The following is a 16,956-nucleotide window of genomic DNA, read 5'->3' as shown; positions in this document are numbered from 1 at the left end:
AAACCACAACTACAGCAGATCAACATGGCGGCCACTAAGGGAACTGTTGTCCCATTTTCCGAAGCCACCAGCGTCACGAAACTGGACGCGAACACGTACAAGTGTTTCCTCCAAGACGCATACTGTGTCGGCGCAGGTAAGACGGCTGCATTGAGTCAATCTCTGGATCGCCTCTAACGTTAACTTGGGCCAGTTCCCAATGGCGGATATGTAGCATCATGTATGCTGGCTGCCGCCCGAGTGCACCTCACTCCACGTGGACAGCCAGACACCCTGACTGCGCATTTCGAGTTCCCCGACCGCACCTTCGCCGGCCCGGCGGTGATCTCGGTCGACGAGGTCAATATCGGCCAGCAGCTCTCCCGGCTGCATCTGACCCTTTGGCAGGGCGGCCTGCTTTCCCAGGTACCATGGATTGACTCGCAAACGTCGCGCCGCGCCGTCTTGGCCTACACCACGCATACCAATCTCCAGACGTTCACGGGCATCTCCCTGCCGACGGGCTACGAGGGTACGGATGCGGCTGCGCTTCCACCGCTGCCCGACTTCGAGGCGCTCAAAGCCCGCGTTCGCGACGGCACCTGGGAAGAGCCCAAAATCCCCAAACACGTGTCGACCCTGATGCGATCGCTGCAGAACTGGCACTTCTACATCCCGCAGAAAGAGCCCTTTTCCCCCGGCGTCTTGGACATGTGGATCCGCCTGGCCAGCGGAGAACCCATCACGCAGGCAGCACTGGCTTACGTCGTCGACTCCTTTCCCTACAACATGCACACGTTTCTGGCCGCGCCGGAAATCCGCCAGCTGCTCCAGTCGCAGCCGGACCCGCAAGGAGAGACGGAGGAGAAGCGGGCTCAGCGGGCAGAGGTAAAGGAAAGAAGAGACGAGGGGCGGGCGGCGTTGTGGTTCCCCACGGTGGTCATGAACCTCGAGGCCAAGACGGCGCTTCCGGCCGAGGGAGTGGAGTGGCTGGCCGCCCGTGTGACTTCGAAACAGATCAAAGATGGGAGATTCGACTTGGATATTCTCGTGCGAGACGTCGACGGGGAGTTGGTGGCGCTGAGCCACCATGTTGCCATGATTGTCAGCGTGGAGAGAAACACGAAGAAAATGGGCGTCTCTTCGAAGGCATCACTGTGATTTGCTCTGGATATACGCATAGCTAGGATGAATTGCAACTTCCAGTGATTCTGTTTCTAACGATACTGCTAGCCAGTCTGTTCCCCAAGACCTAATGAGACGAACCCTCCCGTACCAAGTGAAACCAGCCTATCCACGTAACCTAGATGTCCTCCTTGATGAACCCCGCCCCCATCTCCGCCACCGCATACACCACCGCCTGCGGGTTCGCCGTCGGCTCCAGCGGGATCACGCTGGCGTCGCACACCCGCAGGTTGGCGCAGCCGTGCACGCGCAGCCGCCCGTCGACCACGCCGCCCAGGGCGCGCGGCATCATGGCGCAGGTGCCGGTGTAGTGGTATGCCGCGTCCACCGTGCGCCGGACGTACTCCCTGGCCACCTCGAGGTCCGCGAAGCGCCGCTTCCCCTCCTTTTGCCCCTGCCCCAGTTTCAGGTACTGCGTGAGGGGCGCGGCGCGGCACACGAGGTCCTCGGTGAAGCGCAGCTGGCGCGCGAGCACCTCGAGGTCCAGCGGGTGGGCGAGCACCCCCAGGTCGACGCGCACGCCCTCGCCCGTGCCCGCCTTCTCGGGGGCGGCGCTGGTGAGGTGGACGGAGCCGCGGGAGAGCGGGTGCGACAGCTCGACGGCGACCGAGACGTGCTTGCCGGGGGCGCGGTAGGCGGCGGGGGCGTCAAAGGGCGCGTACCCCTCGCCGAAGACGTAGTTGCCGACCGCCTCGCCCGAGGGGTCGGTGAGGGCGGAGCGCACATAGGCCTCGTGGGCCGCGGCGAAGGCTGGGGTAGATGTTGGGATCGTGGAAGCCGCCTCCAGCAACCGGTCGAGTTCTTGGCGCCCCTCTTCGGTGTGGAACTCGGGCAAGGGGAGCTGGGCCATGTTAATCAGATTGCTGGTGCTCAGGGGCCCCGTGCCCTTGGCGTAGTCCTGCATGGCCTTGGCCACCGCCTCGGGCTCCTGGCGGAAGAAGGCATCGATGGTCTCCACGTCGTCGTGGGCCTCGAAAACGATGCCCGTGAAGGGGTGGTTCTGGAGGTTCTCGCCGACGTATGGGTTGTCGACGACGACCTCGATTCCCAGGCTCTGGAGCAGGTCGGCACCGCCGATCCCCGACAGCTCTAGGATCCGTGGCGAGTTGATAGCCCCGGCCGACAGAATCACCTCTTTGCGAGCACCAATGGTCTGGACGCCGTTGGTCTGGGTTAGGATCTGGACCCCTTTGGCCACAGCTTCGCCGGTCGCCGTCGCATGCTTCTCGACCAAGATCTTGGTCACCGTGGCGCCTGTCTGCACCGTCAAATTGGATCTTCTCTCGCGGATGGGATCCAAGTAGGCGCTGGCAGCGTAGCTCCTCTGCTTCGTCTTGGGGTCAATGCTCTCCGCCGCCAGGTTGGGGCCCCCGAGGCGGCCTGAGAGGGGGTCCGTCTGGGGATACCCCAATGACGCCAGCCCTTCGACCCAGGTTTTTCCCCCAGAAGCTGGCGCTCTCAGGGGTGGCCGCTGTAAGTTGCAAAGGCCCTTGGCCCTCAGTCGCATTCCCCTCCCCTGGCTTGTGGAGAGTGAACGACTTCTTGAGAGCCGCCTCGTAGGCAGCGTAGTCACAGCCCTCGTTTCCGAGGCTCTTCCAGGCCTCGACATTGGCCTTGGACGTCGAGGTGAAGAGGAAGCTGTTGATGGACGACGAGCCCCCGAGCGCCTTCCCCTGCGGGATGACGAATTGCCGGGGGATGTCCGCTTGGGGTGCCACTTGGAACGTCCAGTTGTCAGGCGAAGCGGTGAGCATCGGCCAGGCCCCGGGGGTCAGGTTGTCCGACTTGGTAGTGCCGCCGCTCTCGAGCACGAGCACTTGCAGCTTCGGGTCCTCGGAGAGGCGATTGGCCAGGACCAAGCCGGCCGTGCCGCCACCAATGATGATGATATCGTACGTCTCGGATGCCATCGTGCCGATTGAGTTCCTGAAGAAAGACTAGTATATTCTCAGAGATGGAATCAAGAACAATGAAAGGTTTGGTGGGCTTCATGCGGGGGTTTCTTATCGGTTTTCATGCTGCGGCGAAGTGTTCGCGTGCACAAACCGTTGAGTTCTGCCGAGCACCATTTCGTGTTTACTTAGCCCGAAATGTAGTATCCCAAAGCCAACTGCATCGTTGGTTAATATCAGCAAAACTTGTTGGCACCACAAAAGACGACGATCACTACGATCTTGACTAAGGTGCAGTCAATTCCCGACTCAATGGTAAGTTGGTATGCATGAAGCGGAGCGCGCAATGGTCAACTTGCCCCTAATTGGATAAAAGCGTGCATCGTTATATGCGGTCGGGGGGAAGAGGCTGTAAGGGAGGAAATAATGGTCTCGCCAACTCAGCCAAGACGTTGCAATGTGTTTCCTTCCCCAAGCCCCCTGCCTAAGTTCCCCTCTTCTATCATCCCTTGCACCACAAAGTTGGTTCCTGTTGCAGTATCCTGTCCCGTAAGCAATATGTTATGGCATAAGTCATTGGCCAGCCGGTGACAGGTGGTACTTAGTGGCGAAAGAGTGTGGTGCAAATGACTTCGCCACAGGGAACAGCGGAAGATATACAAATTATCACCGAGAACGCATCGAGCGAGAGAGAAACTGTACCGAACGTGCCTCAAGCTTGGGTCATACGGCTTCCTAGCTCTGCTAGCTGTGCGAACGATTTGACCCGCTCGTGAACACTCATTTTTGACTTTTGGGTCCCACTCGTGAAGCGTGCCGTTAACGGTGGAACAACTTCGAACGAAAAATGATGACCTGATGATGCATGTGTATGAAAGTATGACGTGCATGCTGAGTTGTCACGTCATGAAACCCATGTTTGCCCAAAAATGATGTATATTCGTGGTGACAGAAACGTTTGAAGAAGTGTGGTAGACTATATGGGGGAACCCAAGGAGTATAAAGTAGTCAACTTTGTCGCCATGGCCATACCCTTTCCATGTTGTCTATCTTCGTCGTGTTTATGTCCATCACCCACCCACTTCTCCAACATCAACCTAGCAAACCCCCCAACATACATTCCCAAAATGCTTGCGGCCACTCTGTTCAAACTAGCCCTCCTCGCGGCCTCGGGCGTCGCCCAGGACATTGAAAGCGACGACTTTCCTAGCGCCTGCCAGGACGCCTGCAGCGGGGCCGTCGGCATCTCGTCAAGATGTGACGACTCGAACGACGACGACGACGCAGAGCGCAACTGCGTCTGCACCAGCGACAACGCGCAGTCCCTGTTCTCCGACTGCGTGTCGTGCGCCAAGGCCCAGGGCAAAGACGACAACGATTCCGGTTGGTTTTGGCCTCTGTCCAACTCTACAGATCGATACTAATGGGAGCAAACAGATATTGCTGAACTGGTGAACGCCTGCGGCTGGGACTACGAGGGGATCATGGCCAGTGGAAGCTAGAGCGGGTTGTCTCTGTCATGTATCACGTAGACGACGAGATTGTCGCTTGCTCTACGTTGGATGAATACGCCAGGCACCTTGATTACATTCAATATACATATTCGAATTGAGGGTGGAGACTCTTCAATTACCATATGGTGCAACCAAATCTGACTTGGGTTCAATTTCATGCATTTGTTATCCTATCAATAACGGCTGCTATAGTCATGTCTATTGTTTCACATACTTCGCCGCCTCGGACCCGGCCACCCGGCCAAACACGACACACTCCAGCAGCGACGACCCCCCGAGCCTGTTGTCGCCGTGGATCCCGCCCGTGATCTCGCCCGCCGTCCAGAGCCCCTCGACCGGCTTGGCCCCCTCCCGTAGTGGCTGCGCCTTGTCGTTGAACGCCGCCCCGCCCATGGTGAAGTGCGTGACGGGCGTGACCCTGCCGACGCAGACCTCCTCGTCCCGGTTGGCCTCGCCGGCGGGCAGCCGCCAGCGCCCAAAGTTGGTGCGCCCGAAGCCCTCGTCCTGGGCCTGGGCGACCGACTCGGCGTACCGGTCGACGGCCTCGATGGCCGCCGGGCTGAGGTCCCGCACCCTCTTCTTCTGCATCAGCCCCTTCCAGACGTAGAAGCCGAGGTGGCCGGCCGTGGCCTCGCAGGCGCCCGGGTCCAGTAGCAGCGTGACGTCCCACTGCCGGCTGCCGTCGCCGCTGCTGTCCTTGCTGTGCGGCATGTTCATGATGGCCTCGCTGACCTTCTCGCGCGTGTCGAGCTCGTTGACGAACCGCCTGTCCTCGTCCGACAGCAGGATGCCCCCCTCGCCGCGCAGGGCCTCGGCCGCCAGGAACTTGTACCGGACCGCCGGGTCCTTGGGGTCGACGAAGCCCGTCGGGTGGACCTGCACGCTCGTCATGTCCACGAACTCGACCCCGACCGCCTCCAGGAGGCCGTGCGACCCGGGCCGGTCGTCGTTGGTGGACGGCAGCCCCGCCAGGTCCGGGCGGTACTTGGCCAGCAGCCCCGTGGCGTCGCCGGCAAACCCGCCCGCCGCGAAGACCACGGCGCCGTCGAGGTCGTGCGTCTGCTGGTCCTGCACGTACCGCACGCCCGTGACGACGCTGTTGTCGCCGTCCCGCTTTTGCACGGCGAGGGACACGACCTCGGCCAAGCTGCTCAGCTGGAAGCTCGGGTTCGCGTTCAGCTTCTGCTGCATGGCCGTGACGATGGCGGCGCCCGGCGGCAGCTTGCCGGCGCCGCGATGGGTCCGCGGCACCGTGTGCCCGCCCAGGATGGCCACCACGCTCAGGTCGACACCGAACTCGTCGGCCACCCAGTTGACGGCGGACTCGGACCCCTCGGTCAGCACACTGACCAGCCGCGCGCGGTCCACCTTGCCGAGATCCTGCGAGAACCGGCGCCCGGCCGAGCGCACCGAGTCGCCGTAGAAGGCGTCGTCCTTGGCGATGCCCGCGGCCTTCTGGAAGCGGGTGTGGGCGCCGTTGATGCCCGACGAGGCCTTGATGCTGTTGCCGCCGGGCTTCGGGGCGCGGTCCAGCATGTGCACGCGCGCCCCGGCCTGCAGCGCCTCGTAGGCCGCCGACAAGCCGGCCAGGCCGGATCCGACCACGATGACGGGCCTCGGCGATGACATGGTGGATGTGTGAGAGTTCTTCTGCTCGGGGTTGCGGAAGTTGACGAGGACGCCGAGGATGCCGAAGATGGTGTCGCTGTGGTGCAGGCTGAAAACGGCAAATGCTATGCCAATCAAGAAGACAAGAACCAGACGTCGGCTTGGGAACATCGGTGGAGTTGGGACTGACTGATCAGTTCAATGTTGTTATCTTCTCTTGTTTATGGTATTAGGAATGGGCTCCCAGATATAGCTGACAAGAGACCCGAGTGGGTGGATTGTCCAGATGCCTGTGTTCCGATCACCCCACGTCGTACGATGGTGGCTGCATGGGCGCTCACGGTCGCACGGCAAATCCTCTGGATCAATCGATCCCAGAGCTGCAGTGCCCGAATCGTCATACGGCGAAAGTGGTTTAAAATAAGCATTCTCCCCACATCAGAACCTACATGACTACAGGGCAGGCAACTATGGGATGTCAAATCGGAGGTGCCCATTGTTCCGTACAGCGCTGTCAGGCCATGCATGGGCCGCTGGAGTACTGCTGGGGGGCCAGAAGCGGGGCCAACGGCACGCAGCGTCGCGGGGCCCAAGTCAATGATGGGAAACCACTTGGATCCGGCTTTGCTCGACAAGACACCATTGGCGAGCTTTTAGAAAAGACCCAATCTGACTTATTTTAGTTGACATGTGCGATGTCTGATGCGGCCTTATTTGCGAAATCCTCGACGTTTGTCCAGTCCGACGATCTGTCAAATGTCTCCAGTTTCCCACTTGAATCACCGGATTTCGACTGGGATAATCCCGCCGACGTGCATCGCGCCCGTGGCCGCCATCCAGCCCTGAGAGCAGCCCCCCTTTCTCTCCGCAGCCGTCAACCACAGAAGATCCTTTGGTAATGTATCACATGTGGTGCACAAGTGCAACATCGCGTCTGAATGATACCCCCAAACATTTTCCCCTACGGCGCCCCGACACAAAAACAGCTTGCGCCGGTTCACTCGCCCAGATAGAACGTCCCCTCTATCTCAACAATGTCGTCGTCATTGAGCCTCTGCACTTCCAAAATGGTTCGTGGCGGGTAGTTGGGCGCCACGTCCCTCCACAGCTCCTGCTGGACCTGATTCACCACCGGCCGCCAGCGGTACATGTCCGTCACGAACACCTGCAGCCTCACGCACGACGTCTAGCCCAATTGGTGACGGTCAGCGAACAGGATCTTGAAAGGAATGGCGGAAAAGAACGATGGGAGAGGGTGACTTGCGAGATCTGAGCCGCCGAGTTCGGCCAGCTGCTTCATGTTGGCAAAGGCCTGGTACACACGCTCGTGGCCGACGGGCGCAAGCGTCGTGTTGGATGGGTAGAAGCCACGCATGCCTTTTGGGGCAACCAACTTAGCCTGGGTAGGTACACATCATCTGGGGGATATTACCGGAAATGTAGAGTATGTTTCCTGCTCGAGACATCATGCTCCAGGGGCCACTGGTGTTGAAGAGCTGGGCAGGGTTGTAAATGTCGACACCGAGCGGGGATGTGTAATTTGGTGTAGTTTGTCCGAAGGCGGCCATAGCCATCAGCGGCGTGATAGCACCGAGGAGCTCCATGGTTATGTTTCGTGTGTATTGAGATCGTATATGGGTGCCGACAAGGTATCCAACTACCAGGGCCTCAGCTACAGGTCGGGCAGTTATTGATAGCCTTTGGACTTTCAGCTAGAAACAAAGTCTGGCGACTTCTCTGGCGGCTTCTCTGGCGTCGAACACCTCAGTAGGGCCGTCTTGGATTACGTCATACTCCTTAGCACCGCAGCAGTGTGCTGCTATACTATCCTCTTAGGCAAAAGGCTAAACTATACTAGTTTAAAAGTTTATATTTATATATAAAATATCAATATTAATATTATTAATCGGTAAAGTTTAAGATTATTTAGTTAGCTTTATATAACGCTTTCTTTTTTTTTTTCCTTCCTTCCTTCCCTCCTTCCCTTTTTTTCCCTTTCTTTTTTAAGTTTATACTATTACGTATAGTTTCGGCTTAATTTATTATTATTTCGGTTAATTTATTTATTAACGTTATTATTAAGTTTATTAATTAACGTTTAAAATTAAATATTTTGTTAAATATTATTAAAAAAAAAGGTTTAAATTAAACTTTAAATATCTTTTTTTTATTTTAAAGTTTATTAAACCGTTCGATTTATCTTTTAAAGAAAACTTTTTTATTAAAGTTTCGTGTTTTTTTTTTAAAAAAAAACGGTAATTAATTTTATACGTTTTATAAAAAATTATTTTAAGTAAAAGTTTATTCTTTTTAATATTTTTTATATATTTCCGAAATCGTAAATATTTTTTTTAAAACTTTATAATATCAAAATAAATAGTTTTATATTAATTATTTTTTATTTCTTCGAATAATTTTTAATATATTTAATGTAAATTATTTTCAAAGATTTTCGTCGTTATAGTGAATAAGCGTAATAGATATTTTTCAATGCTAGATAATTATATAATAGATAATATATATAATTATATTAAATATAAAATTTAATTTAAGTAATCAATAGAGGAAATGAGGATAACCTTTTATACGTAGTTTATTAAATTATTACGACCGGAAATAAGACCAAAATCGAAGAAGGAATTTTATAATTACCGATATATTAACCGTTATTAAACTTTTATCGATTTATAAGAGTTATAATTATTAAAATATTTTTAAAAATTTTAAAGGTATTAGGTATAATACTTTATTTTTAAGTTTATTATTTTTAAAGTAACCTGTTTTTTATAAGTCTTTTATTTCTACCGGGAAACTTTGGTACGAATCGAAAAAAAAAAAAAGAAAGAAGTACTGCTGTATTAATAGTTATGTGCCCCTTTTTGACCAGCAATCTTAGCCACAATTGTTATAAATTCCTATATTCTGGATGATTCCAAAGCTAGTCCTCTCAATTCGATCTCACAGGGCTATGATCTTATCATGACAAGTCGGAACGGAACAACTACCGTATTGAAGATGAAAACGACATCACAAATAAACAAACCTTGGCCACGACTCATATCTGTCTTTCCCCCCACTGGGGAGAGTGTTTCTTTTCATTCTGATATAGGCTACATTTCTTGAAATGAAATTCAGTCGTTCATTTACTCTTTCGTCTACCTCTTCGATAAGGAAGAAACAATGCCATTGCCCTTGCAACTAAGCCAGCTGACTAGCATCGCTCCATTCCGGGCAAAAGCGACATATGTCACTTCTTCTTAGGCAGGACGCGGACGGCCTCAACAACGTACTTTTTCATAATTGGTTAGCAAAATGTGCTGAAATCTGGCAAATCTGGATGAAGCAAAGTGGGACTCACATTCGAAGGGATCGCAGTGCATCCATCCATGCCAATGTGAGCAACTTCATGCTCGCAGCGACGGTCGGCGAACAGCCAGACGTCCATGTTGCCCATGTTGCTGGCGACAACGTTGTGGGAGGTGACGACCGAATTGCACCAGATCTCGTCGCCCTCGGAGCCAGCCATGGCACCCGTAGACGTGGAGTCCTTGCCTCCGCCCGGGCACCCTGACTCGTACAACTCCAGCAGCCTGATGTAGCCTGTCAGCAGTATCCTCACAATGCCGATTTGTTACTCACCATGAACCTCGAGGGTTCAAAGAGGTGTCTCGAGTGCCCATCGGGGTAGCCACAGCACTGGCTATCTGAGTCGAAACTGCCAGCGAGAGCGCGGAGACAAAATCAAGCTGCATGGTGGATTTGATTGTACTTCGGTAGATAAGTTTTGTTTGAGTCTTATGTGAATGGTTGGGGTCCAGATTTGATGATGTGTGTAGTTCTTACATCAACCTAGAACTCCGAGGAAGATCTGGTACTTATACACAATACGCTCTGGAGTGTTTCGAGCCCCTTTTGAGCATGACGTGCCTCTTCTTCTAGGTGATTCAGTCATGGGAGTCGTGGGCATTCCGCCAACACGCCGCAACCCTCGTCTATGAACAACTTGGCAGAAAGTGCGAGTTGGTTATTGGTAGAAGCATACGTTACAATCTAAGTGCTTTTCTTTACTTCTCACAGTCTATCAAGGTTGCGATACTATTAATAGAGCAATATGAGGAAGTCGAGTCGCGTAGTGATCGGGATCGAAGTCAAGACTATGGCCTGTCAGCATTGCCTCGCCATGTATGACCAACAGAGCGATGCTCCTTGGCATGATCAGATCGGGATGTGTCAGACTGCTTGGTTGGTCCAACGGTAGCTAACGAACATGGCGCATGGTGGCTTAGCAGCACGTCCCCAACTACATGGTCAACTTGAGTGGTCAAGCTAGCCGATGATTGATTGGATGAACTGGCAGGAAAGGGATGACAGCACCTCCCCCGTGGACAATTCACTTGGGGCACCTATAAACCATGGGCCCTATTTTGGCATTGCTCCAGCCCCACTGGAGTGATCACTATAGTTATATGTCTTGCTTGAACATGAAACAAGGCTCATGGATGCTTAGCACGGACCCAGCTCTGATTGCATCAGAAAGTCATCGCTCACCGCCTTGGTAGGCTAGATCTAACCTTACTCTTCACTCGAAGAGATGACAGATATCGATCGATCGCGACGGACGCAATGGAGTTTTGGCATAGTCTCAATGCCCAACGACGGCGCCCAAAGCTCAGGGATGGAATGAGTGGATGGCCGTCGAGGGCACGTTGTCGCTTCACATGGTTTCATACAAACCACCCAGATGCTATTTTAGGCACCATGAGGAGCGTCATCAAGTGGTCCTCATAACGGATCCCACCAGTGCGAAGCTGGGGTTGGTGAAGCTCGGCAAGTCATTGCCACGGTTAGAAACAATCACAACCACAAAGTATCATTGCTTCGGGAAGATAGCAAGAGGAAGGGAAGGCGAGTAAAAAGAAATCCCATAATCAGTAGAGTGATTCGAGATTTGGAAGTGGAAGGCCACTGTTACGAGCAATATATAATGTATGCTCTTCCTTGAAGTCAATCATACATGCCAGCAATCCATACACCACTCAACGCTATCTCATTAGTCTTCTTCTTGCTAGATTCAACCAAGAAACCTTTCCAAACGCTACCAGCCATCTCCAAGTTCCGCAATGCCTCTTCCAACTCTGCGCTCTTTGCTTCTTGCCCTCGCCATCTTCATGAATGCCGCTCAGGTGTCTTGTGATGAGAGTCCCTTTCCCTACGAAGCATTCAACCTGTGCAAAGAAGATGCCTGCAGCGAATGCCCCGTCCACATTGGCACCACCGGCCCCAAGTACCCGGATTGTGTGATTTACAACAGTGAAGATGTTTTCACAAACCAGGGTTTCTCTAAACAGCCCGAGTCGGGGTGCGTTGTCTTCTCCGGGTTTGCTATGCAGCATCCAGTCGCAAAACTAGAACTAACCCTTGATTTGGCTCCAGTGAGTATGAGGCCTGGATCGACATCAACATGCCGGAACGCTCGCCCTACCAGATCATCATCAAGTCGCCCGCCGCCACCAGCTTTCCTGGTTGTGGCGCTGCTCTGCACACATCGTAAGTTACGGCATTCCGACACAAAGTGCTGCGTACTGAAACCATCTAGCAAAACCAGCCAATGTGCCAAGATCCACCTGAAAGAGTCCTTCATGGTCCAATGGTGCAACGGGAACGACGAGTGCGTCGAGGCAGGTGCTTCCAAGCGCTCCGCCAAATGGGGCCACGGCTTCACCATGAAAGCAGCAGGAGGTGGCGGCGGCATGCTCAGCTTAAAGATGCTCGGGCCGAACGGTACCGCCATCTCACCCAAGGAGATTGGCCCACCCCACACCCCCCGTGGTACAAATGGAGACGGCCGACCTCCGCGGCGCCGGGCTGCAGGACAGATCCAAGGGGGTGTGCAACGGTACCTGGAAGGCCGACCCCTCGTGGGAGGACTACACCAAGCCTGCCGACCACCCCAAGATCGTGGCCACGCATGTGCGTGGCCCGAGCGATGTGGACATCACCGAGTCCCGGTCGGTCGCTTTCACCATGTCCATGGAGCTGGGCTTTGCAGACATCATTAGCCTGGGCCTCGGCTTTGAAATCACCGAGACCATGGAGGAGTCTACTTCTCGCAAGTTTACAGTGGGTGAAGGCGAGGAAGGAGATGTTGCTTTTACCGGTTTCCTTCGATGCACCAAAGGTCAGTGCCTGTTTTCCCATACTCCCCTCCAGCCGATTGGTTACTGATAGCTCCTGGACTGCGCAGGTATAGGGAATTGCAACGGCAAGGACGTTCATGGAGAGGTCTGCACCCCCTACAAGGACAACGGGGGAAATCTGGCAGGCCTGTACCACGTTGTGGGTCGAAGCTAGATCTATCTACGATTGATGCGCTTCAACCAAGGAACTCTGTTCCACATACGCAAACTTCACTTCTACGAGCAGGAAATTTTCAGCTCCATGATGATCTTCAGTGTGGGTTGTCATTTTACATAGGCATGTTTTGATAGGGTATATCTCTCCACATTCGTTCACCAGGACCACGGAACTTTGAATACAAACCTTGCACTGTTTATTCTTCCATTGGCTATATTCAATTCTGTGACAGGATCGTGGAAGCTATCTTGTTGGCAGCTGTGTAACCTAGCCCCATCTTGTTTCATCTAGACACCGGCAGATGCGAACTGGCTATTTACATGAGTCTGGAGTAGAGTGCCGGCGGCCGATTTAGTGTTTATAAGTTTTCCCTAGGCTGTTATGGTGACTTTTAGTGCGAGTGTATCAAACCTCGAGTAAATAAGGGATGATGTAAGGGGGGGATTGGGTCATAGCTGCACAGACAGATCTCCGGTTACACAGTCTCAGTGCATGATGTACACGATCAACTTGAAACCCTGCGGCTGTCCAAGGTCATCTGGTTACACCGCTTGAGAGTCAGGCTCAGCTGCCCACTGTCGGTTGCTATTCTTGGATCACTGGAAAGAGGGGGCGGAACCAACATGCATGCCGGACTGGCAAGATCGGGCCAGGGTCGTCCCGTGAAAGTGACGGGATAATAAATTTGAGAGTTGTGGAATATACCGATCATTGCGTCAGCTTGTGCTACAGGCAACAAACCGCAATCAATAGCGCTGCAGTCCTGCGTTGCCATAAACACAATAAATTTCTTTCTTTTCTCCATTCCTACCGGGGAACCCCTCAGATCTCTCGCCGTACAGCTTTCATACTCTATCTGAACCATAAGCTGTAATTTGTTTCGCTCTGCCATCGCCATGTTATCCCTTCCGACAATACTGCATGCTTACTGCGTGCTGCCCCTTCTCGTTCCATGCATATATGCAACAGGCAACTCCGAAGACAACGGGAATTTCGGGTTCTGGGATATACCTGAAGACCAATTCCAGACAAGCTTCAATCACCCCAATGCCACCGGCGCCGTCTCCCTCCCAAGCAACGGAGGAGCAGACGGCTGGTCCCTAAGCGTGCAAGTAGCCGCCGACGTCCTCATCGCCGCCGGCGGCATGTACGGAGGCGAGCACGGTACCTTCTTCACCGGGAGCAGAGTCCTCTTGAACGCACCGATCGGATCGGCTGGGCCGGGAGGTGGCCGCAACGACAGTTCCGATGACGAAGATGCAGCCTCCTGGCAGACGTGTACCATCTTTTGGGACCTCGTCGTCGCCGACTACCCGGATGAGCTGCGCGAGGACGACGGTTCGTGCTCGAGCGGACTGTCCAACGACTGCATCAGTGCGGTGGAGCGCCAGATCGTCCACGACTCCTCGCCGCAATCCGGTTGCACCTGTCCTCAGCTCGACAAGATCGACTCGTGCAGAGATAGCAAGCTCTGGAAGTTCACCGCCTGTGGCGCAAGCAGTAAGTGGCCATTTCTCAATTTTGCGGGTCGTGGTGCATGTTTTTCCCTCTCTGCTGGCATTCTATCCTCGCTACCGTAGACCCCTTCATACTCCATCAGCGATACATACATACTCACACATCCCATCATGGCCTTCTATAGGATACAACAAGACCAGGATGGCTTCATGGCCCAACGGACAACTTGAGGTGCGGAGGTACGGCGGACCGTTGCTTGACCAGCCGAGAAACCTCACGGCCTACAACGAGACAGGAAGCATCGCCTGGCCCGTCGCTGTTGTGCGGAGGGGTGACCCCCCCGCGGACAACAGCGGCTTGGGAGGGGAGACCACGGCCAAGCTGGCCTGCGTCAGAGCTGATAAGGCCCCCGAAGGGAATGTGGCTCCTGGAAAGCCTTCCTCAAAGGCCGATGGCAAGTCCAGTGGCAGTATTTCGGCGCCTCGCGGGGTGGGTCAGCTTGTCTTGTTAATCTTGGCAGCGACTCTGGCAATGGTCTTTCTAGAATGATGGGAATTAGTGGAAACCTGTCGAGTCTTGATAGCCGAGATGTAGTGACATCAGTGTGTGATTTATCGAGAATCATGGGGATGCTACCGCCGTCACTCGTAACCACAGTCAACCGGGACAGGGGCAAGATAGACCAATCAGAATGACTCAATATAACTTCAGCCGTCCCCTCAATGACGAAAGCGCTACACACAATATTATGCTGGATGTCTTATACCAGGCATCACTTGGGGCTATCGGCATCATGCTTATTTCGTTCATTTTTTATTCCCTTTGGCAAAATGGGAAATCAACTTTTCAAGAGGTACAATGGAAGACCCATAGTCTTTATACAACAGGACATATACTCAAGAAACAATACGGTGTCCAGTCCTTCGCAATTTCTGAAACACCCCATCCGGATCGTACTTCCCCGCCGCCGCCCGGATCTTGTCGGTCGCGTAAGTGGCTATCGGGTCCTGGCCGGCGTAGGCGTAGTTCAAGAAGCGCCAGTCCCAGTTGACGCCCAGCGACGTGGCGTACGCGTCGACCTCGTCCTGCCACTGCCGCATGATAGGCAGCGCGATCGCCTCGTTGTCGGCACCGTCAATGGCCAGGCTGGCCAGAAACAGCACACCGTTCTCGCCCCCGGACTTGGCCTCGAGGTTCATTGCGTTCCCGCCGTTGGCCTCGCCGTGCTCGATCATGGCCTGCGTCAGGGGAAACATGGAACAGAGGGTGACGAGCTGGCTGTCCTGGCTGACCAGCCCGCCCAGCTTGCCCGCGATCAGCTCCTCGTGCTTGTCCGCGGCAAACTTAACGACGCGTCTGTAGCGATTCGTATTAGCTTCATCCTGAATTTCCACTAGAGGGTGTGTCGGATTACTCACGGGTCGTTCTTGTAAGCGCCAGTCAACCATATGTTGCTAATATTACCGCTGTTAGTGATCTCGTAAGAAGAAGTTTCAAAGGTAGGGTGCCTACCGAAGTCCCTCGGGCTGTCCCTTATCAAACTCCGCCGTGATCTCGTACATGGGTGCTGACCGGAGCGAGGTGCTGATGAGGCCCGACGTGTTGAGATAGCGATCGTAGGCAGGCGGATACGCAATGTCGAGCGTATTGTCCATGGCTACTTGCACCACCAGAGAGCGAGCTGTTATATATTGGTCAGAGAGTACTGCCTTTTGGCAAAGCCTTGTATGAGTCAAAAAAATAAAGGGATGTGCAAAGCTTACTCGAGTGGGTGTAGACCCAGTACAGCATGGTGGAGCTGTTCTTGTCCTGGTGGTTGTTCTCGACAAAGTCCACGTACGCGTCGGTGAGGTCATCCGCCGCGCTCAGCTCGTACTGGGCGATGCCGCCCCAGATGTTGGGCTTTTGGGGGTCCGGGAACTCAATGACGTACATGTCGAAGCGGGTGACGAGGCCGAAGTTGCCTGAGCCACCTTTGAGCGCCTGCCACAGGTCGTTGTGCTCGTCGGCGTTGGCGTCGACGATCGTGCCGTTGGCCAGGACCGCTTGGAAGTTCTTGACGTTGTCGCAGGCCCACCCGTGCGAGGTGGAGTGGAACGAGTTGCCGCCGCCCGTGGTAAATCCGGCGACACCCACGCCGCCTGCACGACCACCCGTCACTGTCACCCCGCTGCGATGGGCAGGCCGGTCAGCATGGAAAGAGATGGTGGAATCATGCCGGTACTTACTGCGGTTCCAACGTCTCATACACCGGCTGCCAGGAAGAGCCCGGGCCGATGGAGGCAATCTTCTGGGCGGCATCATAGGTGACCTGGTCCATGCGACCAAAGTCAATGGTGACGCCTTCCTGGATGCTATTGGCAGTCGGGAAGTCGCCATGGCCGCCCCCTAGGATACCAAAGGAGCACTCGTTGTGCACGAGAGTTTGGATCACAGTGGCCGTATCCTCGGCGCTCTCGGGCAGCACAAAACACCACGGGGACTGTGCGGCGCTGGCAGACCAGATGGACCCGATGCGGCCCCGGTAGTCGGCAGTGTCCGGATAGTACACCTTGTCCGCCAGCAAGGGCTCTTGCGATAGAGCATTGCACTATCGACTACTGTCAGTCAATGGGTCTTCAGCTTGATTGGTGCAATGGCTGTTACTGACACATTCGGAACTCGCGTCGGCGCAAGCGAAAGAGATGTGCCAAAAAAGCAGCGCCAAGCTGCTAGCGACAGTACCGCGTTTCATTGTTGATTCGGTTCCTGGTCTGAAGGATCTGACTTGCATATGCTTGGTGGCCACACACACACGAGCGAAGCGCGAATCAGGGTTTGATAATAGAATGCACGCCACGGTCCCCGAGGAAGCTGTGATGGCGAGTTATAGGCTTTAGCAGCCCGGAGACGATGGGGACTGGCTTTTTATTTTCGCTTGCTCCCGAGTCGGGGAATATTCATTGGGACGACGCCCCCTTTTGGCT

At 54.2% G+C, this 16,956-nt stretch overlaps 9 protein-coding genes across 9 annotated transcripts; 3 read left to right on the top strand and 6 right to left on the bottom strand.

Moving 5' to 3' along the window:
- Window positions 1–24: 24 nt before the first annotated feature.
- Window positions 25–1,140, top strand: PG985_011489 (uncharacterized protein; the record flags this gene model as incomplete). The annotated part of the gene is made up of 2 exons (XM_066831256.1): window positions 25–136; window positions 194–1,140. The coding sequence occupies 2 exons, from the start codon at window positions 25–27 to the stop codon at window positions 1,138–1,140; spliced, it is 1,059 nt and encodes a 352-aa protein (XP_066679306.1).
- A 142-nt stretch (window positions 1,141–1,282) lies between these two features.
- Window positions 1,283–3,074, bottom strand: PG985_011488 (GMC oxidoreductase; the record flags this gene model as incomplete). Its single annotated transcript, XM_066831255.1, is given in 2 exon segments — window positions 1,283–2,560; window positions 2,571–3,074. The coding sequence occupies 2 exon segments, from the start codon at window positions 3,072–3,074 to the stop codon at window positions 1,283–1,285; spliced, it is 1,782 nt and encodes a 593-aa protein (XP_066679305.1).
- A 1,109-nt stretch (window positions 3,075–4,183) lies between these two features.
- PG985_011487 (uncharacterized protein) lies at window positions 4,184–4,558 on the top strand (the record flags this gene model as incomplete). Its single annotated transcript, XM_066831254.1, has 2 exons — window positions 4,184–4,439; window positions 4,494–4,558. The coding sequence occupies 2 exons, from the start codon at window positions 4,184–4,186 to the stop codon at window positions 4,556–4,558; spliced, it is 321 nt and encodes a 106-aa protein (XP_066679304.1).
- Window positions 4,559–4,768: 210 nt separating this feature from the next.
- On the bottom strand, window positions 4,769–6,349 carry PG985_011486 (Flavocytochrome c; the record flags this gene model as incomplete). Its single annotated transcript, XM_066831253.1, has 1 exon — window positions 4,769–6,349. The coding sequence occupies one exon, from the start codon at window positions 6,347–6,349 to the stop codon at window positions 4,769–4,771; it is 1,581 nt and encodes a 526-aa protein (XP_066679303.1).
- Window positions 6,350–7,175: 826 nt separating this feature from the next.
- PG985_011485 (uncharacterized protein) lies at window positions 7,176–7,782 on the bottom strand (the record flags this gene model as incomplete). The annotated part of the gene is made up of 3 exons (XM_066831252.1): window positions 7,176–7,364; window positions 7,443–7,555; window positions 7,611–7,782. 3 exons carry the CDS (start codon window positions 7,780–7,782, stop codon window positions 7,176–7,178), a joined length of 474 nt encoding a protein of 157 aa, XP_066679302.1.
- Window positions 7,783–9,425: 1,643 nt separating this feature from the next.
- On the bottom strand, window positions 9,426–9,704 carry PG985_011484 (uncharacterized protein; the record flags this gene model as incomplete). The annotated part of the gene is made up of 2 exons (XM_066831251.1): window positions 9,426–9,467; window positions 9,537–9,704. The coding sequence occupies 2 exons, from the start codon at window positions 9,702–9,704 to the stop codon at window positions 9,426–9,428; spliced, it is 210 nt and encodes a 69-aa protein (XP_066679301.1).
- Window positions 9,705–11,656: 1,952 nt separating this feature from the next.
- PG985_011483 (uncharacterized protein) lies at window positions 11,657–12,454 on the bottom strand (the record flags this gene model as incomplete). Its single annotated transcript, XM_066831250.1, has 3 exons — window positions 11,657–11,714; window positions 11,762–11,894; window positions 12,079–12,454. 3 exons carry the CDS (start codon window positions 12,452–12,454, stop codon window positions 11,657–11,659), a joined length of 567 nt encoding a protein of 188 aa, XP_066679300.1.
- Window positions 12,455–13,428: 974 nt separating this feature from the next.
- PG985_011482 (uncharacterized protein) lies at window positions 13,429–14,539 on the top strand (the record flags this gene model as incomplete). Its single annotated transcript, XM_066831249.1, has 2 exons — window positions 13,429–14,032; window positions 14,175–14,539. The coding sequence occupies 2 exons, from the start codon at window positions 13,429–13,431 to the stop codon at window positions 14,537–14,539; spliced, it is 969 nt and encodes a 322-aa protein (XP_066679299.1).
- Window positions 14,540–14,886: 347 nt separating this feature from the next.
- Window positions 14,887–16,580, bottom strand: PG985_011481 (uncharacterized protein; the record flags this gene model as incomplete). Its single annotated transcript, XM_066831248.1, has 5 exons — window positions 14,887–15,346; window positions 15,409–15,456; window positions 15,503–15,671; window positions 15,754–15,865; window positions 16,242–16,580. Coding segments are annotated over 5 exons (1,128 nt in total), but the record flags the coding sequence as incomplete, so codon positions are not given.
- Between the last annotated feature and the right edge of the window lie 376 nt (window positions 16,581–16,956).

Source organism: Apiospora marii (assembly GCF_038362585.1).
Source record: "Apiospora marii strain CBS 49790 chromosome Unknown utg000009l_segment0_segment0, whole genome shotgun sequence".
NCBI lineage: Eukaryota > Fungi > Ascomycota > Sordariomycetes > Amphisphaeriales > Apiosporaceae > Apiospora > Apiospora marii.
Note: the sequence above shows the minus strand (reverse complement) of the source record. Positions and strands in the feature narration are given on the sequence as shown.